Here is a 27,873-nt window from a genome sequence, read left to right as displayed (position 1 = left end):
GAGGGTTGAGCTAGGAAGGCACCGGTGTCCGAAGCATTTTTGGTCAGACGAGACAAGCACTCGGGCTTCAGTCTCTGGTGATGGCGGTCACTCGCCAAACATTATCGATCGCCTTCGTACTCTTTCCTCCATCCCGGATTCGGACGTCAGTCAGTGACGCGACGAGCATTTTGGTGGGGGAGAAAAGCACACGGAAAAAATACGACCGTCTTCATGAGGTATTGCAGCTTTGGTGAGTCGCACCAAACATTTGGTTAAATACAGGGTAGCACTGGTTCATTACGACGACCGACAACAGCACTTTAAAGCTAAACCTTTTTGGCTTTTTAGTCTTTGGGAATGAAGATCTACACAGATACTTGCGCAGGGTGCACTCAGAGGACCATCGAGCCGGAGTTTGGGTCGGCCGACGCTGATGAGCACACTGCAAGCGCAGAGGGGACCAAACACACTCGCTCGCCCAGTCCACATCGACACTTGACTTTGGTTGTCCATACGGAGAGGGAACAAGAATAGCGGCGCGGGGTTCCAGACATCCTTTTCTCGAGGTGCTCAATGGTGAGGGGGACTCCTATCCCCCAACTGCGTCGTGATGGCGCCGGTACACTTTCACGGGTTTTTGGAGTGCGACGTAGCGGTGTGGGAAAAGACCGACCGTGGACCGCCTCAGCTTTTGCGCGCTCTCTCGGAATTTGTCCCACGCGTCTGATGTCATACGAGGCGAGAAGATGGGTCAGAGCGGAGTGCAGTGTGGCAGGATTGTTACGAGCGGGAGGTGTTGTTGGTCGCGTGGGGTCGGCCTTTTGATATTTGCCATTGGAATTCCTTTCTCTGAAAGGAGCTACTTGACACAAAGCGAAAAGGCGGTCCAAACCGCGCGACGTCTCAGCATCGGGATTCTCAGTTGGCGGGCCCCGGATCGGCTAAGGGCATGGTGTGTAACACCTCATCCAGAAGCTGCAAAGCGCGGTGAAGGTGGACCTCCACCCAGCACGGCGTGTGCTTGATGCTTTGCCTGGGATAGTCGGGCCCCCAGCCCTTGACGAAGCTGAGACGCAGGATGCAGAGCCGCCGCAGGTCATCCACTCCGATGCCCGCTGCCGCAGACAGACCTGCAAGTGAGGAAAACGCTCAATCCTTCCAATAATATCCACAAATGCAGTTTGGTTCCTGAAGGGTGGCAAGGGGGGGGAGTTGCCCTCCCCCCAAAAATAAAAATAAACAACTCGTTACCGTGCAGCACTATTGCCATGTTCAGAGACAGGAGGAAGAAGTCAAAAAATAAAAACTTGTCTCAACCTACTCATTGTGTTCTTTGTGAATTGTAACCTGTTGGACATGAATACAATCATGTCTGATGGATCCACTACTTTGTATATTTTTGAACACAGCAAGCGATTGACCCCATTTCAGGTGACTTGCGCCAAAATGGCTCCACAAATGGGCACCTGTTTAGCAAAACAGCCCTTTGCTCAATCGTTGGTCTGTTTTTTTTTTTGGGGGGGGGGGGGTGGAGGCCAGTCCTCTTGAAGTCAGAGCAGCGCGCTCTCACTTCACACAGCTGCCGAGTCTCATTTATGGCTGCCGTCAGCCGCCCCTCCTCCCCCAAGCTACAGAAAGTTGTGTCACGGCCAAAGAGGACGCAGCTTTGAAACAAATTCATCCGGTGATTCTCAGCTCAGTAACGACACCTTTTGGATTGGTGCGATCGAAAGGGAACTCTGACGAGCCCCGAAGAGTCTCGCCTTCACTGGAACGAGCGGCAACGCGTCCTTCCAAAGCCCACAGGGAAAACGATAGCCGAGTGCATACTGTCGAATCTTTTGGGCCGGCCAGCGAGGTGCGACGGGACTCACCGATTGCGGGCGCGATGCCGCCCACGCTGCCCGCTCCGGGGATATTTCCTGCCACCGCCGCTGCTTGCGCGGCAGCGGCGGCCTGAGCGGTCGCCGCCTGCTGCTGCATTTGTCTGTGGCACTGTCGGAGGTCAAACACCTAAAAAAAAAAACACACACACAAAAACAACTTGACATGATGACATTTCAACGATTTTTCTTTTTTTCTCTCCAAAGCGCGGCATGTTTGACAGGTTTGCATGTTTGACGGCTTCCCGAGCTCCCGAATCAAAAGCGCCACTTGAAAGACCGCCGTTCCAATGCCCAGACGCATTTGGGGGTGGGTGCGTTCAAGTTAACCACCGATCTCTGACAGTTGTTTTCATCGCGCCCCCCGTGCAGATCTCCAATGTATGGACGTGGACGCGCGGGGGTGCGCGGCTCATCGACCGGAATCGCGAGGGGGCGAGAGAGTCCCACTGCGGGATCTCGCAAAACCGTTTTTGTACATCGACGGCAGTATCGCCGAGGCACTCGCCGTCTTGGGCCGGCGGCGTGGCGGAGCGCGTTCGGAAGCAACGTGACGTGAGCTTTGTCAAAGCTCCGTTCAGACCTTGATGTGGGCTCCGGGGTAAATCTTGTGCACGGCGTCGCCCGGGGCTCGACCCGCCTCCCTGTCAAGGTAGTAGCTCTGGACAAACACGGCGTGATCGCTCAGACAGCGCATCCACACGTCGCCTTCGCCGCGACATTCCAGCTGCACCCCTTTGCCGATGTGTAACCTGGAACAAACAGGAAGGAAGCCAAAGGGGGGGGGGGGTCAAACGACCGCCACGTCATCCGGAAAGCCGGCGTGATGAAATCCCTCCCGACAAAAGTTGGGGTCCGCGTGCCATTCATTTCAAGTCCCGTGAGAACCAAACCTTGGAATCACACAAGCGGTGCGGGGAAATGCCGGGCACCTACCGGGCTCTCTCGCTGGCATCCGTGCGATGGACGTTACTCAGCTGGCCGAGACAGAAGCGGTCACCTCCCGACGGGTCGACGTAACCGTCCACCGTCACGACAGGGCAGCTGGAGGGCACCTTGAACATCTCGCCCACCTGAACGTCCATTTCAAAATAGGAGATCGAGCACCAGAACTCGGGTCCTGCCCAAACCACAACACCGACCGAAGACGCAGTGAATTAAATCCACCTCTGCTGCATTTCCAGAGCACTTGACAACCACCGCCGCCACGGGCTACGCCGAGCAAAAACCACTCAGACAACAAACAAGACAACAACGGAATCACAACAAAGACAGTCGAAAGCACCAAAATGCTCGACGAGAAATCGAGTCTCAAGCCGAGTCAAAGACTCCATGAGTTTGAAAGGGGGTTGTTTTTTTTTTTTCAAAAAGAGGGGCAGCGAGGGGGTGGCCACACGAAAGGCTGCAACCTCTCAGAGCCGATAGCTCTCGGTCCGAACGGGAAGGCGGCGGTGGGCCATTTCAAGACCGGAAAACCAATCGAGGCACCTTCCAAAGAACTCCAAAAGAATCTTGTGAAGCCTTACGTCCTCAATCCGGAGTCAAGTGGCACTCTTTATTCGGCACCGGTGCCATCCACGCATCTGCTAACGTGTGTGACCAGTAAGTTGACTTGTTTTTATTTTTTGTTCCTTTCCTTCAAGAAAATACATCTGACGGATGGCGCGTGGCAGCCAAGCTAATGTTAGCGCAGTCATGCTAATATGATGTCAGCATTTCGCCGGCGCTTTGAATGACTTGTGGCTCCGGCCTCTCCGTCCGGTTCGATCGTGGGGATTGCGCCAATTTTAAGGTTTCATCTCCCGGCCGCGAATCCACTTGGGTCAGAGAAATGACGACCGCAGACCCCAAAAATTGCCGGATGGTCTGTCGCCTTCGCCGGGCACGCGTAGCGAGGCGGGCGTCGAAATATGCGCTCTTAATCTTCCAGGTCGAACACCGAGGACCCAATCCTATTCTTGATTTGGGCGGAGGGGGCGCTGAGATAAGCGCAGGAAGATGCTCAGAGATGAGCGGACAAAGGAAAAGACCAATTTGGTGAGCGAGCAGCATTTTACGCGAGCCAAAAGTGCTTTTGCGTGTTCGGGGCCCTTGAAAACAACAATGCTACTGTACTTGTCTCTGACCTGGATGATTTGATACAGAAGGGGGGAAAGAGGTTGAGCCATGATGCGGAGACCCTGGAAAGAAAAAAAAAAAAAAAGCACAAAACATTCCAAGCGAGAAAACATGATCATTGAGCACAGTTTGCGAGGTACTCTGTGTGATGTTTTGCGGCGGCGCTGAAGGAATCGGCGCCTGTCGTTTCTTTTTTTTTTTTTTTGCAATAGCACAACAGGCCACGCCGGTTCCCTCGCCCGTGGCTAAAACAGACTCATGCGGGTGACCTTCGCAGAGGAGAAGCGGTCGAGAAAATGGGTTCATCTCACAATGTGGGTTTGGATGGTGAAGGGGCGTTGGCTGCTGACCGCGCCCGTTTTGCAGGGCTCCCATCGGCGCGTAGGAGGCCGCGCTGCCGCCCGTCCACACCGCTGCATCACAGCAAAGCACAAAGGGCAACGTTGGAAGACGCGCTATTGAGGAGTCGGCGATTCACAAACCCCGCATGGGAACCCGTGCGAGCGCTGAACACGACAATTTGCACAAAGAATGGTTTTGTCTGTCTATATCTTGATATAGATTGAAATATATAGACACACACACACACACGCACACACACACACACACACACACACACACACACGATGGAAGGGGAGAGAAACACTGTAGTGTATGTCTGAAGTCACGAGGTGTCTGGCGCGCGCCATCAAGACACTCACTGTGGAAGGCCGCGTGACTCGGAGAATGTTTGCTGCTGCTGCTGCTGCTGCCGCCGTACCCATTCTGCCCGTGGGATTGAAGAGGAGGAGGAGGTCGAGGGGATTGTTGGGGGTGCGGAGGCGGAGGTGGCTGGGGACCTTGTTGCTGAGATGCGGGATGATTTGGAGGCGGGGAAGTCCCAACTCGGACCTGCGGAGAAGCGGTCTGAGGGCGGCCATCGAGGCGGCCGCCCTGCGGCGCCAGCCTGGAGCCGCAGTTGGACACTGCGGAGGAGAGTGCGCAACCGCGCCCAATCACCACCGGGACAAGCGCTCAAGACTGGAACCCAAAGTGCGGCTCTTTGATAGGGGGCGGGGGACCACGGTGACCGCCGTCAGCTTTTTGCTCGTTTTTCCACCGGTGCGGCAACAATTGTTTGCCCACACATTGGTCAAGATTTTGTTCTCATCGACGACGGTCTGAGTTCCCATCACGTACTTTTCCCGGCGACCCAATCGAGGATCACTATGTAGACGCCAGTCACGCGATGCCTCGAACAAACGGGAAGAGCAAGTCGATGATGGAAGAGAGGACACCCTGGATTGACGCCGCGTCCAGCCCAATGTCAAAAAAATGATTTCCTCATCAATTTCGGGGAACGGAATTATTTTCCAAAACGACCAATGCCGGTCAGCGGTACCTAGCGCGCATGTTTTTGGAACGTAGGAAGAAGCCGGAATATCGGCGGGGAGGGGGCATGCAAGCAGAGGGAAACCCTTGGCAACGCCACTCAGGAACCCTGAGCCCAAAACATTATCGGTGCGAGGCCGACCTCCTAAGCACTATCGTGCCGTGCAGCCCCAGATCCAAAACACATTTTTACCACCAAAGCTTGAGACTTTGACCAAAAAATAAAATAAAATAAAAAACACGGCTCGATACCGTCTATATCCGCTCACCTTTGGGTGAGACAGGCAGCTGTGTGTATCTGGTGACGGGTGGGGGTCCGAGGGGCTCAGACGACAGATGCGGAGGAGCCAGCGCTTGGCCGTAGTGCTCGGCGGGAGGCAGTTTGAGCGCGGCCCGGTGCTCAGACAGCGGCATACCGGGCGGGAGATCCATTTGGATACAGTCGTGGATGTACTCTTCTTTGATCAGACCACCGGGCGGCACTGTAGGATGGAACAGAAGGTCAGCCTGGCCTGGGGGAGTCTGGGGGGCTTTGATCCGTGTGCCAGACTCCTCCCAGATGGCAGACGCCGTGACGCCACGGCGTTCATTTTCGGTCTCGTGTAGCTGTCGGGCGTATCGTTTTTACTTCGGACACAGATTAGCGCGGCTGCTATTTTGCCACTCAAAGTTGGATACAAGCTGATCGATCGATCGATCGATCGCCTACGGTAGATGAGAAGGTCTTTGCGTAGGCTGCGACGTACCTGCATTGTGAAGACTGAGACCAACTGTGAAAGGGGACAGAAAAAGCGGAGGTCAAAACAAGAGGAACGAGAGCGGCGGCGACTCATTTGGCTAGCGCCGAAAGACGCGCAGCCTCGGCGGTCAGATACTTTGCACCTACCGATGCCTGGAGAAACCACCCTCTCGTAATGGTAGGGGTTGACGCACACGTTGTCGTACTTCAGATCAAAGGCGTACTGGCAGAACTTGACGTGCTTGAGTTCGTTCTTGTGGAGGTCAGGCCAGCGCCACAGCCGGGCGTAAATCACGTGAGGGAAACCTTTCCTCCCGGCCACCTGAGAAGCAACGCAAAATGAACACGCTCCTCCGAAGATGGAGACGGAAGCCACGAATCCGCACGCTATCACGGTAGTTGGTAGTCACCCTTTCCAACAAAATGGCCGCCTAATAGAGTGTGAGCATTTATGGTTGGAAACACCTCCATGAAAAATCCGTGTCGATGTAGGAGGACGGCGCCGTTCCAACTTCGTCTCGGAGAACCTTCCGCCTCTTCTCCGGTTCAGGGAGTGGCGCGCCCCTGATGCTCACCTGCCGGGCTTTTGTCGCCAAGGCGGACGGCTGTGGAAACCGTCGACTTTGCCGAGACCGGTCTGGGAGCCCCCCCTTTCCAAAGTGAGAGACAAGTTCCGCCTCGACAGACGGCCTCCGGAAGTACAACAACGGATGCACCGGGTCGATCGATTAGCGCTGCGGCTAAGCCACGGAGGGGATTCCCGCGCTGTACATTTCATTCAGAAGCAAGGTCGCGGCGGCAAGGTCGCGGCGGCAAGGTCGCGGCGGCAAGGTCGCGGCGGCAAGGTCGCGGCGGCAAGGTCGCGGCGGCAAGGTCGCGGCGGCAAGGTCGCGGCGGCAAGGTCGCAGCGGCTGTTAGCTTCCCACAGTTCGTCGCCACAAAGGCCTTTTTCACAATTCGAGAGGGAGAATCGGGTGGATATCACGAGGTTGGCGTATTAAAGGTTGTTTGTTGTCAGCAAAACGGACCAATGGAAAAGGAAGGACGCGACACCGGGACTTTGAGGCGGGAACGTTACAGGGGTGGAAACGTCGTCGGTGCGTGGCGGGGGAGGTTGAAAGCGGGATCGACTGTACTTGGTCTTACAAAGTAGCAGAAAAATCCAAAAGGCTCCATCATCAAACACGAGGACCCAATTTGGTACGGGAAACCGGCGCAAGGGTGGACATCAGGTTGCCTGACCTGTAGCCGCCCGTCGAGCGTCCTCTGAATGGTGACGCACTTGCTGGGATGGACGCCGTTGGTGGTAATCGCGGTGATGAGCGCGTCCAACTCGTCCTTCTTCTCCTTCAGCTTCTTGACCAGGCTCTCGATGGCCCGCTTGGCAAAGCCCTCGTTCTCCCCGCCCTGCCGATGGCACATGAGGCTGTGGACGATGCTGAGGCAGGCGTCATTGCTACTCGGAGGGTTCGCGGACATAACGCTGCTGCCAACGACACAAAAGGAACGGCTTAGGGGGGGTAGGAAGCCCGACAACGGCAAGAAACCAGACCCTTGCCCACACATTGCGTGGTGTCGGCGTGCTCTTGGGTCCTTCCACCGCTCCTCTCCAAAGCCGGAGCGGGTGGTTGTTTTCACGGCAACGAACTCGACCGTCATTCAAACAACCCCCCCCCCAGTTTCGGGCTCAAGTCAGCCCTTTAGATGGCAAACAATGAGATCGGTGGTGTGCTCAATGTCATTCGGGGGCCAAGTGGCGCGCGGCAGCTGTCACGGTGCCCGGCACCAACAAACCCAAACAGTGATAGGAAGGACCCCAAACATGCAATCGGCCAACTGCACATTCACGACAGCTCCGAGCACGCTGGGCAGTGGAAAGCATTTTTGAGCCTTTTCCCGTGCCGGCCAAAAAAGAAGGCAGCCCAACGGTGCGGGGTAATTCCCCTCAAACAAAAACGTCACCAATCGCCGGGGCGAGCGACTCCCTTCGCATGAAAGCGTCCCAAGAAACGCCGAGCCTTCTTTCTCCTTTATCTCGGTCAATACTGTACTTGGGTTAGCGGATGCGGGATTCTTCAAGGCCACGTGCCCTTCCATAGTTGCGTGGTGCTGCGCTCGGGTTGCAAAGGTCTGGGCTCAATCGAAACCACAAAGCCGCTAACGTTTCTTTCTGCTGTCGAGTGGCCCTTATTAAACAGCCAGGCGCGGCGCCCCGTTCTCTTCGGGCGGCCCGCTCCGCCCACACACCGGTGCACTCCAACCGCAAACAGCTGATGGAAATTTAGTCTGAGCGGATGTACCCGGACAGTTCCATCGGTCCGCCGCCATGCCCTCGATCATTTGAAAATGTTGAATTACGAACGACACGGTTTCGGCCGCATTCCTCTTGAAAGAAAGTCGAAACACCCGACTGAATTCAAATGGCATAAAGAGCGGGTGTGGCCTTGCTCACCTTGGATTGAGTTGCTCAGCCAATGAGTGACCAGAAGGTTCACAGGGATCATGATGGCCCGGTTCTGAATCAGCCCCTGTGCAGAAAGTGGATGGAGAGGCATCATGAAAAGACGCAAATGCCACTGGTGTGACAGACCGATATAAAGATTCTTTAGCTGCTCATTCATTTCACGACAACCTGAATAAATCGCCATTTCTTTGGCAGATGAGCTAACACAAAAAAGTTCTGAAACCATCGAAATCACACGCTTGTCAATGAATTCCAAAAGAGTCGCCTTATCGTCTGTCTGATCTTCTTCAAATTTGCGTTCCCTCAGGTCCTCATCCTCCCTCCACGCAATTATTTTGTGGCCGAGCGTTTGGCAAGCGAATGCACCGGCCTCAATGTCTGTTGGCTGTGAAATATAGCGTGTTCGTAGAAGCGTAGCCATATCGGCGTCAATGCTTATAACGTGCTACCACATGTAACGTGCAAGTGACTATTGTGTCTTGAATTACTGACAACTACCTTTAACGTCAATATACAAGTAAATCACAGCTGTATCGTAGCTCCACACATGACAGAGAGATTTTGAAAAATGACCTCTGTCCACATTATATGGTGTGCGTTAAACTAATTGACTTGAAACGTGGCCACAAAATCGTAACTTGTGGCTTCCAATTGTGGCTCAGTATGGAGGGGTGGGTCAAGAAATCAAGCGCGTCTTCTCCAGCAATGGTAATAAGGCAGAAGTAAAGGCTGTGGTTTAAGACGGTGGCCGGGATTTTTTTGGAGGGTCTTGGGGGGGTGAGCTACGATACAAGCTCTTACCGAAAAACATGACATTGCGGGCTCATGACGGAATGAAAAAAAAGTTGAAGGACATTGAGAATTGTAGTTTGGAGCGGAGGCGCTCTCCATTTGCTTAGCGAGACGTCCAAGTTGCTCATGGTAATGTGCGTGTGTGTGTGTGCGTGTCTGTGTGCGCGTGCGTGGGTGCGTGCGCGCGCATGCGTAGGTTACTTCTGTTCGGTCATATATTGTGTTCAAGAATGTATCGAGAAGGTGGCATCTCATTTTTTCTCATGTTATGTCTGGAGCTCTGTTGCCTTCTCTGCAGACGGTCACGGGTATTTGTTGCAAGTCGCCCCCCCCCCTCCCTAGCGCGTCTCTGAAATGCGCTGTTGTGTATGTTCATCCTACAGGCCCCAAGCTCGACGGCCGGAGGACACGGCTGTCCAAATGAATGCGCCAATCAATCATCGCCGGGAAATATCAAGGCACACCGACTGTCAAGTCTTTGCTCAAACGGACGCATGTGTCGGCCTCCACCATGAACACAACGTCCAGTTACACCGAGTACTGTAGTGTTCAGCGCGGACCACACATGCGCGAAGTTGAAACAGATGAAATGTCGGGAGCACAACATCACCCGTTACGAACGATTGAGGCAGCGGCGCGGCGTTTGTTCGAGATCAAGACGACCATCGCTCGAGCTCTTCTGACCAACTTCCACTTCCAAATCGAGAAGACGATGGTCCGCTTGAAATGTCGGCGACAGCTGTTGGAGCGAGCGTTCGCGCCGAATGGAGAATACTTACACATCGGACGGAGAGAGGCGAAGAACTGGAACAGAAAGAGCGCCGGGCTGCCCGACAATTTGCTTCCAGTGGCGTCGACCGGCTCGTCGGAACGTTGACTCGGCTCTCCGCGAGCTGGCTCGGGGCACCGTCTAGCGCAGCGGCGACGCGAGCATGAATTGCACCTCGGTTGCTTTCAAGGTCTCGTGTGCGACGCCGCGCTCGCTAGAGTGTCTCACGCCGGCGTTATCTTCTTATCAGCCTCGCCGTCTCTTCGCGCATCCTGCCAGTTCCTCGCGCGCACCGAGCAATAACAATAGAGGGGAGACGTCGTGCGCGTCGGTGTTGCGACGAGCTACAGCCAATGGCGGGCCGCCTCTCATCCGCGCCGCCGCTCTCGGCCAATCGAAGAGCGGGTCTCACCGCGACGCTGCCAGCCAGAGTCTGTCTGGTTCGTCGAGATTGACAAACCCGTGAGACTGTTTTCTTTAAAGTGGCGCCGCTGAGAATAGCCCACCCCCCACTCCCCCAACACACACATGCATGGGCGCGAATTACAACTGTAGCCCAAAGTGGACCACATCTCCACAGTTGGACATGCGTGAAACTTGATTTGCCAACGTTTCCCTCTAGCACAGTGGTTCTTCACCTTCTTAGAGGTACCGAACCCAACCAGTTAATATGCACATTCACCGAACCCTTCATTAGTGAAATAAATAAATTATATATTAGAAATTCAAGACATTAAAAACGCATTTATTAAAAAAAACAGAAAAAAAGTAAATAAAATTTCAAGAGAAAACTTTTTTTTTATTGCATACTATCACGACAGTCACACGTAGACGACTAAGCGAACTAAATTTCCCACAGCACTGATTGGATAATCAATGTCATGTGATCATCTGCAGCCAGTGATGGCCAAGCGGGCGTGTTATAACTAATTGACATGTTGAGTCTCTGTCTCTTATATAACTCTAAAATGTATAGGGAGCCAGTGAAGGGATGCCAGAGTAGGAGTTATGTGCTCCCTCTTATGAGTACCAGTCAAGAGGCGAGCGGTGGCATTCTGGACTAGCTGGAGGCGCTTAATGGAGGATTTGCTGACTCCAAAGTAAAGGGTATTGCAGTCAGTAATCTAAGCTCAGGAGGAAAGCGCAAGTTGCATGATCATTGAAATTTGATTGGAGCCTCGCTGGAAGGCAGCCATAACAGTTTGGACTCGTCGAGTTCACTCCAGAAGTATGGGGATAATGACTTGATGATTTTGCTGATGTACACCACCACAAAGGATTTGAAATGCAGGACAAAAAAAAAAATGATGCCGTCAATTCTTCAATTCAAGAGGTGTGACAAGAGAATATACCATTTACCATTCAAGAAAACATTTGCGATCAACTGCAAGGCAAACCGTCCAAGTATTTGCCTTGAAAAAGTCCTCACTTGCTATTATCAGTAAATCCCAGCGTGACCAATAAAGTGGCTGGCCGAACATTGAGTGGCTAACACAAAAAACATAAATGGGTCAAGTTAACGTCTTGAACTAAAGGCGAGCGTTTTATTTCAAAACCACTGGTGTGGTGTGGTGTGGTGTGCATGGGGGGGCGAACCACAAATACTCTGGCACTGTCAAAGATGGCAGACATCATTCTGGACAAGGGGTTAAGGACGAGTGGAAACGTTGCCTCAGGAGACCAAATGAATCAGACAATGCCATGCGCGACAACAACCTACAACCGGAGGGCACGATTCATGTCAATGGAAGAGTTGCCTTCCTCAAGGTCAAAAGTACCCCTGTAGATTGGCCCAACCTCTTTTTGTTGTGCAGAGATCATGGAATGTCAGGGTTTACTGGGAGGTCGAGAGGCCAACACTCCTGAGGCCTCCAACATGGTCTTTCTTCGCGCTGTCTCTTTGGCTACATTATGGTTCAGTCTTCTTAGACGCTCCTGAAGACAGAACAACATCATGCTTGTGTTTTTTTATTTTTTGTTTTTTTTAACGACATCTTTTCTCGACCGCTGATCAGAAGTTAACACAGTTAGGCTTCATCCTGCATCTAAAATATATATACAGTATATAATAAACTCTCTGCAGCTCCGTTTACATTTGGCACTGATGTAGTGATTCGGCTAGTGTAAGCTGCTTGAAAGTGAGGAAATCTTGCCCAGCCTAACTGCCAAATCATAGCGGCGAGACACTTGGTTTGAGGGCAATGACAACAGTGGAGCAGGAATTCAGAAGAAAGACCCATTTTCATAAATTGGCAGTTGGCCGAAGATTGGCTTGACCTCACTTGGTGAACTATTTGCACACGAGCAATAAAGAGTAAATCTCGCCTAATATGTCTGCGTTAAGAGACACACAACACTAACCTGAGCATTCTGCAGGATGTTGTTTACGAGCACGACTCTTCGCCTAGCATTAAGAAGTTTCTTTACATATGGGTCCAGATCAAGAGCCACCTTTTGATGTTCGTTTATCCTGCATAATTCTGTACAGAAAGGAAAGACAAACAACACCCGTCCGAGGTCAAATATAGGGAATTACACTCCTCGCAGACGTGCTGAGGTGTTGTTGCTCGTGTGTCTGTGGGAATCGCGGGCGTGTCATTCAGCCTGCCCAAAAGAAATCTATTTACCTGAGGCAAGGTTGTCTATGTGCTCCCTAAGTTCGACTTGGCTCTCTCTGTAGATGACATACAAAAGGAGAACAATTTCATAAGGTCAAACGTTGAATTTTCCCGGAGAGCCACGCGTGAGTGACGAGACCGAAGCTAGCAGCGATGTGATGCTAGGTGACGATGAAAACACAGTCGATTCCAAATGCTGATTATGATGCGCATGTATTCACCTGACAGAGTGAACGTGCAGGTCCAATTGTTGGATGGCTGGTTTCAAAAGATCGAGCATGCCCTCCGCAATGACATCTTTAGCGGAGGAGCTGTCAACTACGAGCCCGGAAGCCATTTTCCTGGAGGACCACACGGAGCGGCGCCGGAAACTGCGCGTCGTGACGTCAGAAAGCGAGCGTCTCCATTTTCTTCCAGCCATCTCGTCGGCTACATGGGCAGCACCATTTTAAGAAGTCGTTTCGTCAGAGTCGCTTCTTAACGATTGTCTTGTCGTTCCAAAGTGATTCGGGAGACCAGTAGTAGTCGTCGTTTACTTCTTTTTTTTCGGGGAGCTTACTTTGGTGGTGAAGTATTTTTCTTGAACCAAAAGGGCCAATTAACAACACCCCCTCGGCCTGGTGGTGTTGGAACAAGCTAGCTCTTGAAGCTAAGTTTAGCTAGCTGGCTCTTTTCGACCGATGCAACGTTCATTGTGAGTCAAGGGTTTCATCGTTATTTAAACGAGTTCGGTTTGAATGAAGTTAGGCGGCTTGCTTGCTACATAATAATGTTGTCGAAGATGACCTCTTATTTTGCTCAGTGGAGAATTGAGTGTTTCGCTTTATAAAATCAAATCAATGACGGACGAGCAAGGCCAATGTGTTTTGGGGGCCGTGTAAGAAAGTGGGCAAACGATCGAGTGACCAAAACAGGTGGTGTTGATTCTTTCACGAGACTTTTGGGAGCACCACCATCGATCCACGCACATTTACCAGGTTTTCAGCTTCGAATGAATGATGTATTATTATTGTTTAGGGTTATCCGTGGGCCACCATTCAGTATCCAATTGGTCGCGTTCCCCACCAAGCGGCAGAGGTTACTCCTCACCAGTTGAAACCCATTTATTTCACCTTGGAACATTAAATGGGATGCATCATAAGTGCTTGATTGACTTACTTATATAAGCCTTAAACACACATTCCATACAAAATATAGCACTGGAGCAACTTACGAACGATTGTTCGGAACGTATCTCATTCGTAAGTTGGGGAGCGTTTGTAATGCCAATAAAAACGCGCTAAACTGACAGCTCAGTATATATATATATATATATATATATATATACATATATACACACACACACGGTTGGGTTCTCGGTTTTGTGCTCACAGTTTGCGGTACTCTTAGAAAAAGCTACTGTCTTGTCATTAACTGTGAAAGTATATATTGTCGGCATTGTTTGTAGTTACTATGTTTCTTATTTCCAGGAGCCTGCAACAGAAATCAATCAGAATGAGTGCCGCATCCTCTCAAAAAGTGGTCCTGAAGAGCACCACCAAAGTGTCCCTGAACGAGCGGTGAGACGTCATTCACCCTGTCTGCAGTTTAACACCAGAATCAAGGGCCATCCTTGGGGTTTGAAGGTCCTTGTGCTCTCTGAAGAAGGATACTGTCAGGGACCCGGCCTAAAATGGATATGGTTTTGAAGTATCCTTGCGTGTGCACTGCTCACTTGGCTTTGTTGGACTTGTGATTATTTGTGGGTGCATAAGATGAATAAGAGCGCTGCGAGGCACTACAGAAGCTTGGTTGCCCAGCCCGAACGCTATGTATGAGCAGTGCACAAAGGGAGATGAGGCGATAATACTTACTGGGCCCATGATGGACCAGACTGCTGTCCTGAAAATTCCATGGCACTCCCACTCCCTGTTATGTAACACGCCACAGTATACATGAAGTATACACAATAGAGGGGAGTGGAGATATTGCAACCCCCCCGAAAAAAAAAAGGTTCTCTCATTCTCTCTCAAACCAGCTGAAGTTAAGCACCTTTCGTCTTTCTTCTCTGTTACTCTTTACTCTTTCTCCATACAAGTTCAGGTACTCGGTCCGAGCCTGGACGTGACGCGGCAGCCTACTCTGCCGCGTGTCATCCTTGTCACGGTCCTTGCTGTAAGAGGCCGAGTTGCCAACATAGTCCGTGGCCTCTGCTCCCGCGGGGTGAGCCGGTAAGCTTGAGGCCAGTAAGTGGCAATTGTACTCACTTTTCTCTTGTCCTTTTTCTTTTCTTCCGATCTTAAAATCAACGATTTCTCTCACTCTCTCCGTCTTGTTCTGCTGTGCTGCTTGTGCTCGGTTTGGAAAAGTAAAAAGTGATGCTATTTCCGAGAGAGAGAGAGAAATGAGTGCCAGCAAGTGGAACGTAAATGACTAAAGAGCCACGCCAACAAGTGTGGCCGCATCCATGACTTGAAAAATGACTTGATGTGGAAACCTGCTTCCTCCTCCTCTGTGTCCCCTGTCCTCGTCTTTTACTGCCTCTTCTCCCTCCCACCTCCTAAAGCTTCACTAACATGCTGAAGAACAAGCAGCCCACAGCGGTTAGCATTCGAGCCACCATGCAACAGCAGCATATGGCCAGTTCACGCAATCGCCGGCTGGCCCAGCAGATGGAGAATCGCCCCTCGGTGCAAGCTGCTCTGAGTCACAAACAGGTACGCCCCCCCGGCCTCGTTGGACTTTCTCATCGCATGGGCTGTTCATAAACAAACGGGGTTGTCATCAGGCGAAAGGATCGTCTTTTAGCGAGTAGTCTACGTGCTATTGCATAGCAAATGTCACACAGAAGGTCTTCCTGGCTACACGGTGGCGAACAATTCTGAGCTACTGATGGAGCGGAAATGCTTGAAGTTGAGAAGTTCAAAGACCGTCCCGATTAAGGGCTGGGGAATATGACGGTCTGATCTGAAAAGAAGCTGACTTTTTCAAAGGTTGTCGTGAATCTCTTCTGCGCAATTGCATGCCAATTAGAGGAGAAATATCGCTTGGCCTTGCTTCTTCCCAAAGGTGTTCCAATGTTTTATCCAAATCTGGCCACGCCCCTTTTTAAGCGGCTCACAAAGGCATGTGCGCGCAAGCGCAGGCCGAAATGTTGGCATTTCCTCAGAGGTCAGAACCCGACATTTCCTCGTTCAACCCGGGTCCAGGAATGGAAAACGCATGGTGGATTTTGGGCCAAATGACGAGCCCCAACTTACTGTTTTCATTACCCGACAAGGTCTGTCTGTCTGTCCGGCCGTCCGTCTGTCTTAAAAAGCCAGTTGTTTCTGCCACCTCCAGGTGTGCTCCACAAAAGTCTGTGAAAGAAGCACAAGAGTAAGAGAGGCAAATGCGGTTACTGCCGATAGCGACCACTGACCTAAGTCGTGAGTCTGTTGGCGAACGAACATGAGTGTTCCAGCCACAGCCTGATGTCATTGGTCACGCGCGATGTGCCAAGACCACAAATGCGGAGTTTGGGCCAGTCCTCTGGAAGATTCCGTCCTGTTTGAAAGTGTTGAAACCCCGTTTGGAATCATTTGTCAGAGCCTGAAGCAACGACTGGGGAAGAGCAACATCCAAGCCAGGTTGGGTCGCCCGATTGGCATGGGGATGCGCGGCGGTGCCATCGTTGGCAGAGCAGGATTGCGCGGGATGACCAGAGGACTTCGTGGAAGGGGCAGAGGAGGAATGATGAGAGGTGCTCTTTCGCTGAGAGGTGCCTAACCACTTTGTCACATACATTCAAATCCCCCCCAACCCTCCCGCTGAATGCAAGTACCGTTTTTTTTTTTGTTTGTTTGTTTTGTTTTTGAAACCACGTAGGAAAGCGAATGGCTCCTGGGTTCCCCGTGCGAGGCCGCGGCTCCGCTGGCCGTATGGCATTTCGTAGAGGTGGGCGCCAGCGGGCGGGAATTCCTGGCCGCGGCGGCGCTATGGGGAGAGGAGCCCCCCGTGGAGGAGTGTCCAGAGGTGCTCTTGCCGCACGCGCCGAGTTAATTCTCCGAAATGTTGTCTTTCCGCTCACCCGTTGCTTTGTGCGCATTGATGGGCAGGGCGCGGCGGTCTGCGTGGGCGCGGCGGTTTTGCCGGCAGACGTGGCCGTGGCAGAGGTGTTGGCCGACCGTCGGTGACCCGCGAGCAACTGGACAACCAGCTGGACGCTTACATGTCAAAGACCAAAGGTCACCTCGATGCGGAACTGGATGCCTACATGGCCCAGGCAAACCCGGAGAGCATGGAGTGACACTTGGGACTTGAGGGACCGCGAGAACTGCACAGCGCCTTTCGCACGTGCTGCATAGTGTCTACTCGTTCTCAGAAAATGGGGTGAATCGTTTTGATGAGAGCATCGACAGTCCAGGGCAGGGCACTTTGGACAAGCAGAAAATTCGTCACACTGAATGTGCTTTCATCCACAAGTCATTTCTATAATTGGCGCTGATGAAGCCCATTTTAATTCTCCATCACAGTATGAAAGGACTTTTCGAAATCTGCAAGAGCTCGGTTGTTTTATTTTTACTGTACCATGTCCTTTCATACCCTGTTCAGATTCTCGCGTCACCCATTTTGTAATGATGTTTGAGTCGCCTTCTGACTTTGTTTCTGCCAATTGCAAATGTTATATTTCTGTGCAGCCAGAATTTGGTCTTCAAGCATTTGGCACTGGTTCATAACTTATGTCAAAAGAATGTGTAAACAAAGCCTTCCCCCCTTCCCAGCCAATGCCGTGTGTGTTTTCTGTGTTTGAGACCTTTTTGCCTTTAAGCATCCCGACCCAACAGCCATCATCTATGATTTCTAGCAAGAGACTGCAAATTTCACAGTTGGTCAATCTAAGTGGCGAAAACAAGGCAAGACTTGGAATTATTTTGCAAGTGTCTCTACGCTCTGGTGTACTCACGATACGCTCTAAAATCGGTTGCTTGGTGCGAAAAGGCGCTCTCTGAATTGAACATATTTGTGAAAGGTTTGGTGGCTGTTCAATAACGCACTGGGTGCTGCAAAATTAACCAAGTTTTTGAACTTGAGAGGAACATCAACGCATAATGTGCACTTGAATGCTTGTCTACGGTGCATTGGAGCAGTAGAAACAAAACTGCGCTTGGTTTGGCAAAGAGAACTTTGAGCAGCTGAGTTTGAGACACAGATTGTGCCAACTGAAAGGTTTGGGTGAATACGGTACGAAATACTGACGTTTAGTGGCACGCACTCATTGGTTTCAGCAAATGGGAATCTTCCGTGTCAATTTCGCACGACCTTTTGTGCAGTTCCACATCAATGCAACGTCAAATCAAAACACTGGAAAAAAACAAAATCTAAATACATTTAAAAGTAAGGAGAAAGAACAATGTGCCCTCTTTTCGGAATCTCCAGACACAAAAGGAACAACTGGCCAATCGGGTATTTATCGTAAAGTACTTGCAATTGTCGCGACGCACATATAAAGAGTTTTGCAGCGTCGTCGACGCTCCTTTCGACCCCCAAGTCGCGACCGAGCAAGTTTCCCGAGGATGAGGTACTCGCGCACTTACTTGAGTCATTTGTTTTATGATGGCAAATTTCACACGTTGAATACTTGACTATTTTTATCCGATGCGCGCCTTTTTGTTTGTTTCTTTTAATTACCGCGCGTTGTACGACAGCAATGTTCGATTCCAGGCGGGTAGACTTAAACTTGACTATTTTTATCCGATGCGCGCCTTTTTGTTTCTTTTAATTACCGCGCGTTGTACGACAACAATGTTCGATTCCAGGCGGGTAGACTTTAAGGGGTTTCTCGAAAGCTGTTGATCTTGAGTAGATGTATTTTCAAACAATCATCTGACCTCTGTCACCTTAAAGCAATTTGATTTTGTTTTTTTGGGGCGTGAGTCTGCCGAAATAGCAGAGCGAAACGGCCTCTTTGGCCACGTGATTCTTTGCATGCTAGCTAACCGAGTGACCGAGACGATGGATGTTGGAATACTGTAATGAACATGACCGTATTGAATGGTTTAAGTAGACTCGCGTTGCTTTCCCAACGCAGCGGCTGTTACGGCTCAAATAGTTACTACAGATGTTTAAAGAGAGCTCCTTTTAAAATGTGTAAGTTTAATACTCAAGTAGCGTTAGTCTCGGGCCAGCTCCGCTGCCGCGCGCTGTTCAAAGTTTGGGGGGTGGCCTTCCTGAGCGGCCTCTTCCCGTGACAGCCGTGGCCACAGGACTTCAGGTTTTGCTTTCACCTCCGCACTATTGGTTGCTGCACGGTGTCAATGAGGCTTGATACATGACTATTCTATGTCGTTTGGCTGCCGATTTGTCACCTGATGCTAAAGTTATTCCTCGACGTTTTGTGTGAAAACTCTTTCCTGAAAGGGCACTCTCTGTGAATCCCAACCCGAATGTGGCATTTCCTTGCAGGGTGGGGTGACATCGCTTTCGCGGCTGGCTCGAGAGCCTGAAAAATATGAGGTTAGTACTGCTCAATGTCTTTTCTCTAGTGTCCCCCGTTAGTTGACTGTTTACAATAAAGCGAATGAGCTTTTTGGCACAGCAAGCGCTTTGGTCCTGTGCGGTGGGCCATGGAGCTTCTTGCGGTGCAAAGACCAACTAATTCTCTTGCAACCCACTGCGGTCGACCCTCTGCTGTAGTGTTACTAATGAGAAAGAACACTTGCGAGACATTTCGTCATTGACAGTTCTCCTGGTGTCTTTGTATCTAAATGTACTTTTTTGTTTCCCCCTCATCCTCCACCCCCGCCGTTGTTCCAGCTAGGTGAGTTGCCCGCTTGTATTTTGTCCACTAGCGACAGTTTACATGATGATTGGCTAAATATGTTCAACTGCTCTGAATAGTGAGTGACGATTGCCTTTCTGATCGACACGGCGCGACTTTTTAACCGCGGAGTAAGCTTGGCGGTGAAAGTTGACGATAGTCCGCTGCCTCTTACAGGAGTCGTCTACTCTGAAGCTCGGCCTCGCTGACTTTCGCCTGGGACGCAATGCACGACTTGATGTAAATATAGAAAGCACAACTCATTTCAACCCGATGAAGATGGGTGACCGGAGTACTTACAATAGCAGCAAGATCCAGTCCCATCTCATCCGTAGCCATTGTGGTCACGCTTGTTGAAGGCCACCGAGAATGTGTGTAGACGAACAGCACCGTTGGTATCTGCGGCCTGCTGCTCCATCAGCACGCTTGTTCAAAACTCGGTGCGAGAACAAAGTCAGCACGTGGCATCGTTGGTCTCCTCGCTGCGTGTGGGGTGGAGTCCTGGTATGAGGGTTGACACAACCTTTTGTCATGGAATAGTTTTTTTTTTTTTTTTTTTTGTTAGACATGGTGACTGACGTGTCATAAAAAAAAAAGCGCAGTCTCGTGTTCAAATGGTCTCAATGGATTTTTGACATTCTTCCTTCAGGTAGCGCCGAGGCCAAGCTGAGCCCACCCGTAACCTTCCAGCAGATGATTGCCAGCCAAGGTGTTTTTTTTTTTTCTCCAGCTCTAAAGTTTTCTGAAATGTTTTAAAAAGCATACACTTAATCTTTTTTAACAATATTAGAGCGAGGATAAGATACTAAGATAAATGAAGCATGAATATGAGAGCGTTTTTCTCCATGACAATTACAGGCTCATGCTTCGACGTCATGACTCGCAATGATGGTTTTGTCCAACTTTGTCAGGCATGAAATCGGACGACACCACAAATGGCCACATTCAGATTTATACCCCAAATTCATGTCAGCGGAGCTCCCACGCAACAGGCGGTCTCTCAGCGCAGACATTGACATTTATCAGCCACGCACACGGCAAAGTTAACTTTGATGTGAATAAGATCAAGCGTGTTGCGTGCTTGCCTCCTCAAGGTCTCTGAAAAGACAACTCCTGAACTTGTACCACCGTTTGTTTGTCCTATGTACCGTTCCGACTGGGGCTTGGCAATTGGCTTACTATATTGGACCCCCCCCCCAAAAAAATATTTTTGTTTAAAAAGAAACGGCCCTCAAGATGACACATTTTAACTGCTTGAAATTCCTCAAGTGATATCAACGGTCGCTTTTTAACCGCACAGCTCGACTTCTTTTGGGTCTGCACTGTTTGGTGTCTGCATCCTGCTGCTGCTTCATCGGCAGGCATGTTAAAAAGTACGTGCAAGAGCAAGTCATCTGTCATCGTTGGGCTCCTCGCTTACCTGTGTTTGGAGTCCTGGAATGAATGAAACAATCCATCCGCAATCTTTTCAATTGAATACGCTTGACATTTTGCCCGAATACAAACCCCTGCTTTTCATCTCACAGATGAAAAGAGTTTCTTCTTCGCAAGCACATTGAACATTCAAAAAACATATGTAAGTAATAACCCGTTACCACTTTTTGATTTCATGTATTGGTCATATACCAAGGCTTTCAGGTAATTTTGTTCCTGACTTGCTGTGGACCTGACCAGAAATAAAAACCATTCCAGTGAGCTTCTGCGGCAGTCTGCTCAGAAGACTTGTTGGGAACACTTCTGCCGGTCTGTCTCTTGATGCATTGTTCTGATTCCTTTTATTTTTTTGCCCCGACAGCAAACCATGATGAAAGGGAAGAGCGAGCTGATGAACATTTTTTTAGTCATCTCTTGCCTTGTCAATAAAACACTTTGAAATTTTTCCTAGGCTGTGAAGTGGCCTTCTTGTTCGGAAGAAAAAGTGTTTGAAAAGTACGTAGTTTTTTGACTCTATACATCTCGTAGTACAGTTGTATGTCCAGCAAGTGACAGTGCACATCCACAGTGACTTCGTTTCAAAGCTCTCGCTCACACACACATATATGTATCTATAAATGGTTGCCTCCCCACGAGCAGCACGTACATTGAAAAGGTTTGGGACCACTGCGCTAAATGGCAAGAATCAAGAGACTGCTTGAATAGATGTAAGCATTTTTGCATGGACACAGCATAGTAGTGATGGGATTTTTGGCTCTCAAATGGCTCTTTTAACTTAGCATACATTTTGATAAATGACTTGGTGAACTAAATCATGCACTCTACTGACTGCAAATAGCAACAATTATCAAGCAAAGAAATCACTTTACTTATTTTATTGAACATTAAAAAGGCTCCAAACAATAAACAAGCAACAAAATTAAACTTCAACAACAATCAAATATGCTCCATCATAACAAAAATAGTGAGTATTAACTGCAACAGCAGCAGTGAACAAAACAAACATAAGCTACTCCTTGCTTTATTTGAAATTTGCAGTCAACAAAACTAAATACTTCAACTTGGAATACTTCAATTTGTCCAGTCTTTGAGAACACACTCTCTAACCGGACACATGTTGCTACAATGCACAATCTACTCTCCATTACTTTGATCAAACGGGGGTAGACGGAAGCTCGGTATTTCCACCAGCTCAGTGGATCAGCTGCCCTTGAAATCTGTGGTTCTTCAAGATATGCCCTAATTTAGTGCTTTGTGTTTTTGCACGCTTGGCTAATACTGTAAATTAGATTCAGATTGCTTGCCAAAAGCTTTCATACACGTCCAATCGCAGGGCTGTTTACAAACGGAAAACGGAGAGACTGTTCGGGAGAGCTCGTGAAAACTCGACGATAAGGTACCTGACCGCCCCTAAAATTTTCTCAACGGATTTAGACGATTCACAAAAATGATCAATTTAAGAAATAAAACGGCGGATTTCCGCGGATCCGCGGAAAATTGCCATGTATGCATATGTGTCCCCGAAAAAAAAAAAGGCGGTGCTGTATGGGAATTCAAGTTCTGTCCTAGTTTTCTTTTTAGATTTATTATTTTTGAATTAATATTGTTATTAGTTTATTTAGTATTTTGAAATACTCTATTCTGAAGACTACCATCATATGGCATTTGGGGAGGTGATGGATTGGTATGAGGTTTGGTTTGATCTCTTTAAAAACATCCTTGCTGAAGCGGTTGGTTTATGAACCGTCGCAACTGCCACAAGTAAGGGGGACGAACTCTTCCTTCCCCCTTACTTATCAACTCTGAAAAAATGAAGAATTCGCCTAAAGTATGGCCGTAACGGAATGGATGGGTCATCGGGGACAACCACAAGTCCTGAGTCAAAGCCCAGCAACTTTTTTCTTTGGGGTTTGCTCAAGGAGCACGACATCTCTAGCAAACCAACAACTTTGGAGGAACTTGAAGGGCCAACAAGAAATCAAAGTATGTCTTCCATTCCACCAGCGTTCCTTGTGAAATAAATAAGTGGATGCGGTTCCAAGGCGGATTGAAAAGTTGATGGCGAATGCTGGTGCCCATCTTGAATTTTAAATAAAACACGATGCTATACACTTCTAATCTTCATTTCTTGTCTGAATTATAGTTCAGGAAAAAATGACAAGTACTTTAAACAGAGATGAAAGTGGACTTTCCTGAAAATTCTGGAAAAATTAAAATTGCATATATATATATATATATATATACACATATATGCATATGCTCCAAAATGCACGCGCTTCGAGTTGAGGTCGTTGCAGTCTATTAGTTCGCCACCAGACAGCACCAAAATTTGCTTTGATCACACATCTGCACTGTACCGTATACGGAAGTGCCAAAATAAAAGCTTGAGCGGACGTCATTTCCGTCAGCACCGTGACCTAAATTTGAATTTTAGTTACTTACAGCTTGTATTTTCTACATCTAGTTCTACATTTCACAGTACGACATAAAAATGTAATCAAGAGCAAAAGTTGTACAATCATGTTACAATGACAAATTGCTGTTTCGTTTTTATTCACAATAAAAGTTGTCAAAACCATGAAAATTTGCAGTCTTGAAACTCATTTTTGTAAGACAGAGAAGTAAAAGTCTAACGAGAGGGAAAAACATCCACTTCTGACATTGGTCCAATCATGTACCGCTCGCACACATGTGACATTGAACTTTTTTTTTTTAATCGCAGCCTCATGGAAGCATGTACCAAGATGGTCAAGAGGTCTATGTACCTGGAAATTCGACTTGGGGTGAAATCTCATCATATTTTCAATAGAAGCGCTTGTGCTCCGCGTTGGTCATGACAGGATCGAATCCTGAGTCAATTGAATGTTCCAAAAAAAAAACCCCAACATACCACCATAGTTGAGCTAAACTTTTGATTTTGCTGCATCTTGTTGCATTTCTCTGGCGGGTAGCTTCGGTGTTGTGAAGCTTCATTTATTGTAGAATAACTTGAAATCTATATTTACGGACCACTAGAAAACATGTTTTTTTTTCCAAATGCTAGTGAACAAATTTGCAACATTTCTTAGTGATGATTTACTGTGTGCGAGTGACTCCCATCTTTATCTTCAGTGACTTCAGATTTCAGTTACGCTTCTGTGTACCCAGGTAACTTGCATCCTATTCAAGCGCACCAATCAAGAAGCGCTCCGTGTCTGTGTGTGCGCGCGCGCGTGCGCCTATGTCGTGATCAGATCCGTGTTTTCAGGGCAGGGTTGAGTGCAGCTGGTGAATACGAAAGGCCAATAGGAGTGGTCTTGAAGCCTGCCCTCTACTTCAAATATTGACACTGTCTGTTCCTGTGCCAACACACATTGGATGGCAAGACAGATGATAAGTGCACAAAGAGAGGCTCCAAGACACCTCAGCACCTAAGTTCTTTTCAAGTTGCACGTCCAGAGTTGTGAGACTCATGAGAAGATAATTGGCAAATGATTTTTTTTTTTTTTTTTTTTTTGGAGGGGTGGGGGGGGTCAAAGGTGATGGTCTCACTATCGAAGCCATTGAGGTCAAATACACGATTTGTACTTCCCACAATTTCCACGCGTATGACTCGAGAACCACAAGCTCGACATAATAATGTGACTGATGATTTCGGAGTCACTCTTTCATTTTTCACAACGGTGAGCGCGGATGCGGGGGATTTTTTTAAAGAATCAAGAATCGGGCCGAACAGTTGGTTGAATTCAAATCCACGTTGCGGTGTAGGAGAATGCAATTTTCAATTCGCAAAGGCTGTGTTTTTGTTGATGAACGGCGAAGATACAGCAGATCGCCGCAGGGACACAGAGAGGCAGCGCAACAGGAAATGAGACTGGCACCGCCACCTCGGCAAAGTGAGAGCGGACTGTATAGCAGGTCAAGACGCGCCTTCCTATTTTGCACTCATGTCAATGTTTTAGCACGGAAGAGTGGAGCTGCCGACATGGAGGCAAAATGGAAACAAAAACATCCCAATCAACAATGCTGACCGACTTCACTTTTGAACATATTGGTACATTGTAGGCCAAAAAGGGTTTGGAAAAAAAGACGGTACCTGCGGCATCCCCCCAAATGCTATCTGTCGCATTTAGCCGTACGTTTGAACATGTTTAAAGACGTCAAAATACGTCTTTGTCCGTCTAAATATTTTTGACTTCGCATCGGCAGCTCCAGTCTTTCGTATGATGGCTATTGTTGGAAGGCGAGTTGCGCAAAGCCACGGCCGCGAGACGCCGCGCGATGCCGAGAAGGCTCGGAAGGAACCGAATCGTGAGAGCCCGACGCGTCAACGAATGGATCTCGCCCCTGAGGATGTCATATCGACGTCGCCATCGACGAGTGAAGCGTGCGATTTGACTTCACGACTGTTCTGGACTGCTTAGGGTTCACTCGAATCATCTGACCGGAATGTCCAAGATGAGAATTCCATCTCATGCCCCCCCACAACCCCCAATCCTCTTGCGCTCAGAAAGGCTCTAGTCACACGAGCAGCGGCTTGAGCTGGTAAGCCCAGACGTCGTGCAAAGAGGAGTGCCCTTGGCCCTCGGAGGAGGCGGCTCGAGGGCGGGACGCTGGGCGCACGGCGGTTTAAAGGCGCGGCGGGCAAGAGTCGAGAAGCAGTCCGTCCCGCAACAGCCATCCCGAGCCGTTCTCACCCCAGCGACCGGGAACAGGTAAGAGGGCTCGGGCCCTTCTCCACAGGCGGCGCCGCGCTCGCCCTCTGCCTCTGTCTGCGTCGTCTTTTCAAAGGCCTCTTTTTCACCAAACTTTGGACATTTATGTGGACTATTGGGGGGGGGGGGGAGCGGAAACCGGGGAAAACCGGCACGGGGAGAACCTGCAAACCCCACGCGGGAAGGCCAGGGACGGAACCCAATGGGCTAACCGGTTGACTACCGCGCCGCCCGAGTATACGCTTAAAAAAAAAAAAAATGAAGAAGGTCGTGCGTAATATGATGAGGCGCTGGAATATTCCGGTCGTCGACTCTTCTGTCAGCGACGCTCGGCTGCGGCAGTGGCCCTGAACGGAACGGAACAAGCCCGCGGGCCGCCGGAGCTCGACAACACCAAAAGGAAGATGCCGCCGCGCCGTTTTTGTTTGGGCGTTTTTCTTTTCATTTTACGCAGGGTGCTTGTGTCCGCAGTTCGACCGAAACCGTTGGAAAAGGAGAAGGGAAAAAAAAATGACACCAAGAAAAATGTCATTTCAGAAACGCAGTTGTAATGTTCACAGGTTAAAAGCTACAAGCAGCAAAACATTGCAAAGAAGTCAAAATGCTACACGAGTAACGTCAAGCCGCACGAATGGAGTTTGAACAAGAGGCAAAGTTGGAAGGTCTGACGGCTTGAATGACGAGAGGGGGGCCGTTGCTGGCCGCAGAGGAGAAAATGTTTGTGTGTTTTCAACTGAAATGGCCGCTTCCCTGCTGTCCGTGTCGCTTTTGTCTTGGACTAAAAAGCAGTTTTTCCAACGTCTACCTGGCAAAGATGATCAAAATCTCCCCGTCCCTCCTCTTGGTGCTGGTCGCCGCCGCCGCCTTGACCTTGGGCAAATACATGCCAAAGACGGGCAAGAGGATCCCTCAAACTCTGTCCAGAGGTCGGTGAGGATGCGTGGCCCGTCCCCCCTCCACACACACATACCCAAAAAGACGAGTGAAAGCGTTTTTTTTTCCCCCCACTGCTCATTTCCCTCCAGGATGGGGCGATCAGCTGATCTGGGCTCAGACGTATGAGCAAGCGCTCTACTGGGCCAGGTCCAGGTAAGCGGGCAACGTCGCTCTGGCTCGGCGTGCCGGCGGCACCGCCGAAAGCCCGGCCTAACCGCGACTCGTTGACCTTTCAAGGAACAAGCCCTTGATGGTTCTCTTCCACCTGGAGGACTGCCCGCACTCCCAGGGTCAGCGTGAGGCCGCCGCCCCCCCCCCCCCCCACCTATTTAGAACGAGTCCTGTTGGAACAGGTTTGAAGAGACCGTTTGAACCGTTTGCTTGTTCTTCCCGCAGCACTGAAGAAAGTGTTTGCCGAGGACGATGAGCTCCAGAAAGTCCTCGATGAGGACTTTGTCCTGCTCAACCTCATGGTAGGTCTCGTTTTCTGACAGACGTCTCCGTTTTCAGCAGCGGAAGTTCAAAGGTGAGCCGCTCGTGTGGGTCGGACCGCTCGCGGTCCGTCGAGGCAGCTCGGATGCGCCGCCGCCACGTGTTCATGCCGATGATTGCGACGCCATTTTTTTTTCTTCATTAACGGCGTGAGTCACGAGGATTCCTTTTCACGCTTTAGCCGAGGGTCGCCATTGCACCCTCGGCGGCGGGGACTTTGGAAAGCCTTGGCGGACCAACGATCGGGACTCGGAAACGGACGACGCCCTTTTCATCCTTCCGAGGAGCCATCGTATGACCGGACGGTTCTCGCCCGAGTCTGCTCACCAAGTGTGGAACCTTGTTGTGTTTTTGTCCGCAGTATGAAACCACCGACAAACATCTCTCCCCGGACGGCCAGTATGTTCCCAGAATCCTTTTTGTCGGTAAGACTTTGTCACACCGATGACTTAACGTCTTCATTCGGCGGAAGATGTGCCGGCTTTGCATCCGCTCAGGCGGCCATATTTTCCAAATGGTCGCGAGCCACTCGGCGCCTCGCGCGGATGACAACTTGGGAACCAATTTTGTGGGTCAAATCCGGTTGACGACATTGCTGGCAAATGGAGCGAGGCAATCGTGCAGTTGTGGAAAAAAAAAAAAAAAAAAAAAAAAAAAAATCCCGAGTGCCCCAAAAATGAGCACTGAGTTAAAAAGGCGGAGCAACATCGGATTGGCTCTGAAACGCAGACTTCGTTAGTCACGCTAACGTCACAACGGATCGATAACACTTGCGCTCTCTCTCTCTCCCTCTCCCTCTCTCT

The 27,873-nt window shown here is 49.8% G+C and overlaps 4 protein-coding genes and 1 long non-coding RNA gene across 16 annotated transcripts in view; 3 read left to right on the top strand and 2 right to left on the bottom strand.

Annotated features, from left to right (window-relative positions):
• Window positions 1-516: 516 nt before the first annotated feature.
• Window positions 517-10,796, bottom strand: smad10a (SMAD family member 10a). Of its 6 annotated transcripts, none has more exons than XM_019868756.1 (14): window positions 10,129-10,796; window positions 8,546-8,621; window positions 7,336-7,576; window positions 6,241-6,415; window positions 6,101-6,124; window positions 5,624-5,836; window positions 4,685-4,948; window positions 4,253-4,396; window positions 3,992-4,045; window positions 2,802-2,985; window positions 2,449-2,617; window positions 1,857-1,995; window positions 807-1,112; window positions 517-551 (listed from the first exon to the last, which is right to left on the bottom strand). In XM_019868756.1, exons 1-13 carry the CDS (start codon window positions 10,130-10,132, stop codon window positions 901-903), a joined length of 1,899 nt encoding a protein of 632 aa, XP_019724315.1. In that variant the 5' UTR covers window positions 10,133-10,796; the 3' UTR covers window positions 517-551; window positions 807-900. The 6 variants fall into 6 exon arrangements, with proteins under 6 accessions (XP_019724315.1, XP_019724316.1, XP_019724311.1 ...); XM_019868757.1 differs by having other exon boundaries at window positions 7,376-7,500; XM_019868752.1 differs by having other exon boundaries at window positions 7,336-7,579; window positions 8,546-8,628; window positions 10,130-10,796.
• An 897-nt stretch (window positions 10,797-11,693) lies between these two features.
• On the bottom strand, window positions 11,694-13,181 carry snapin (SNAP associated protein). The gene is made up of 4 exons (XM_019868777.1): window positions 12,958-13,181; window positions 12,746-12,792; window positions 12,480-12,598; window positions 11,694-12,053 (listed from the first exon to the last, which is right to left on the bottom strand). The coding sequence occupies exons 1-4, from the start codon at window positions 13,155-13,157 to the stop codon at window positions 11,946-11,948; spliced, it is 474 nt and encodes a 157-aa protein (XP_019724336.1). The 5' UTR covers window positions 13,158-13,181; the 3' UTR covers window positions 11,694-11,945.
• On the top strand, window positions 13,160-17,727 carry chtopa (chromatin target of PRMT1a). The gene is made up of 6 exons (XM_019868769.1): window positions 13,160-13,430; window positions 14,206-14,295; window positions 15,282-15,432; window positions 16,304-16,475; window positions 16,583-16,729; window positions 16,813-17,727. Exons 1-6 carry the CDS (start codon window positions 13,417-13,419, stop codon window positions 17,001-17,003), a joined length of 765 nt encoding a protein of 254 aa, XP_019724328.1. The 5' UTR covers window positions 13,160-13,416; the 3' UTR covers window positions 17,004-17,727.
• A 1,746-nt stretch (window positions 17,728-19,473) lies between these two features.
• On the top strand, window positions 19,474-21,445 carry LOC109515170 (uncharacterized). Of its 3 annotated transcripts, XR_002168126.1 has the most exons (6): window positions 19,474-19,514; window positions 19,692-19,754; window positions 20,164-20,223; window positions 20,815-20,887; window positions 21,041-21,090; window positions 21,310-21,445. It is a non-coding gene; the product is annotated as an uncharacterized LOC109515170 (long non-coding RNA). The 3 variants fall into 3 exon arrangements; XR_002168127.1 differs by lacking the exon at window positions 20,815-20,887; XR_002168128.1 differs by lacking the exons at window positions 20,815-20,887; window positions 21,041-21,090; window positions 21,310-21,445 and adding an exon at window positions 20,373-20,614.
• Window positions 21,446-25,461: 4,016 nt separating this feature from the next.
• Window positions 25,462-27,873, top strand: part of agr2 (anterior gradient 2) — a 3,658-nt gene continuing 1,246 nt past the window's right edge. Inside the window, exons 1-6 of one of the 5 annotated variants that reach the window (XM_019868775.1) lie at window positions 25,462-25,642; window positions 26,429-26,568; window positions 26,668-26,731; window positions 26,816-26,868; window positions 26,975-27,051; window positions 27,432-27,495. In XM_019868775.1, coding sequence (XP_019724334.1) covers window positions 26,457-26,568; window positions 26,668-26,731; window positions 26,816-26,868; window positions 26,975-27,051; window positions 27,432-27,495 — 370 coding nt within the window. In that variant the 5' untranslated portion in view covers window positions 25,462-25,642; window positions 26,429-26,456. Of the gene's footprint in view, window positions 25,643-26,343; window positions 26,569-26,667; window positions 26,732-26,815; window positions 26,869-26,974; window positions 27,081-27,354; window positions 27,586-27,625; window positions 27,707-27,873 lie in introns of those variants that run through there. The other 4 variants (XM_019868774.1, XR_002168125.1, XM_019868773.1 and 1 more) reach the window with 4 other exon arrangements.

The sequence above is a fragment of the Hippocampus comes genome, unplaced genomic scaffold, assembly GCF_001891065.2.
Source record: "Hippocampus comes isolate QL1 unplaced genomic scaffold, H_comes_QL1_v1.1 scaffold225, whole genome shotgun sequence".
In the NCBI taxonomy this organism is placed as follows: Eukaryota; Metazoa; Chordata; class Actinopteri; order Syngnathiformes; family Syngnathidae; genus Hippocampus; species Hippocampus comes.
Note: the sequence above shows the minus strand (reverse complement) of the source record. Positions and strands in the feature narration are given on the sequence as shown.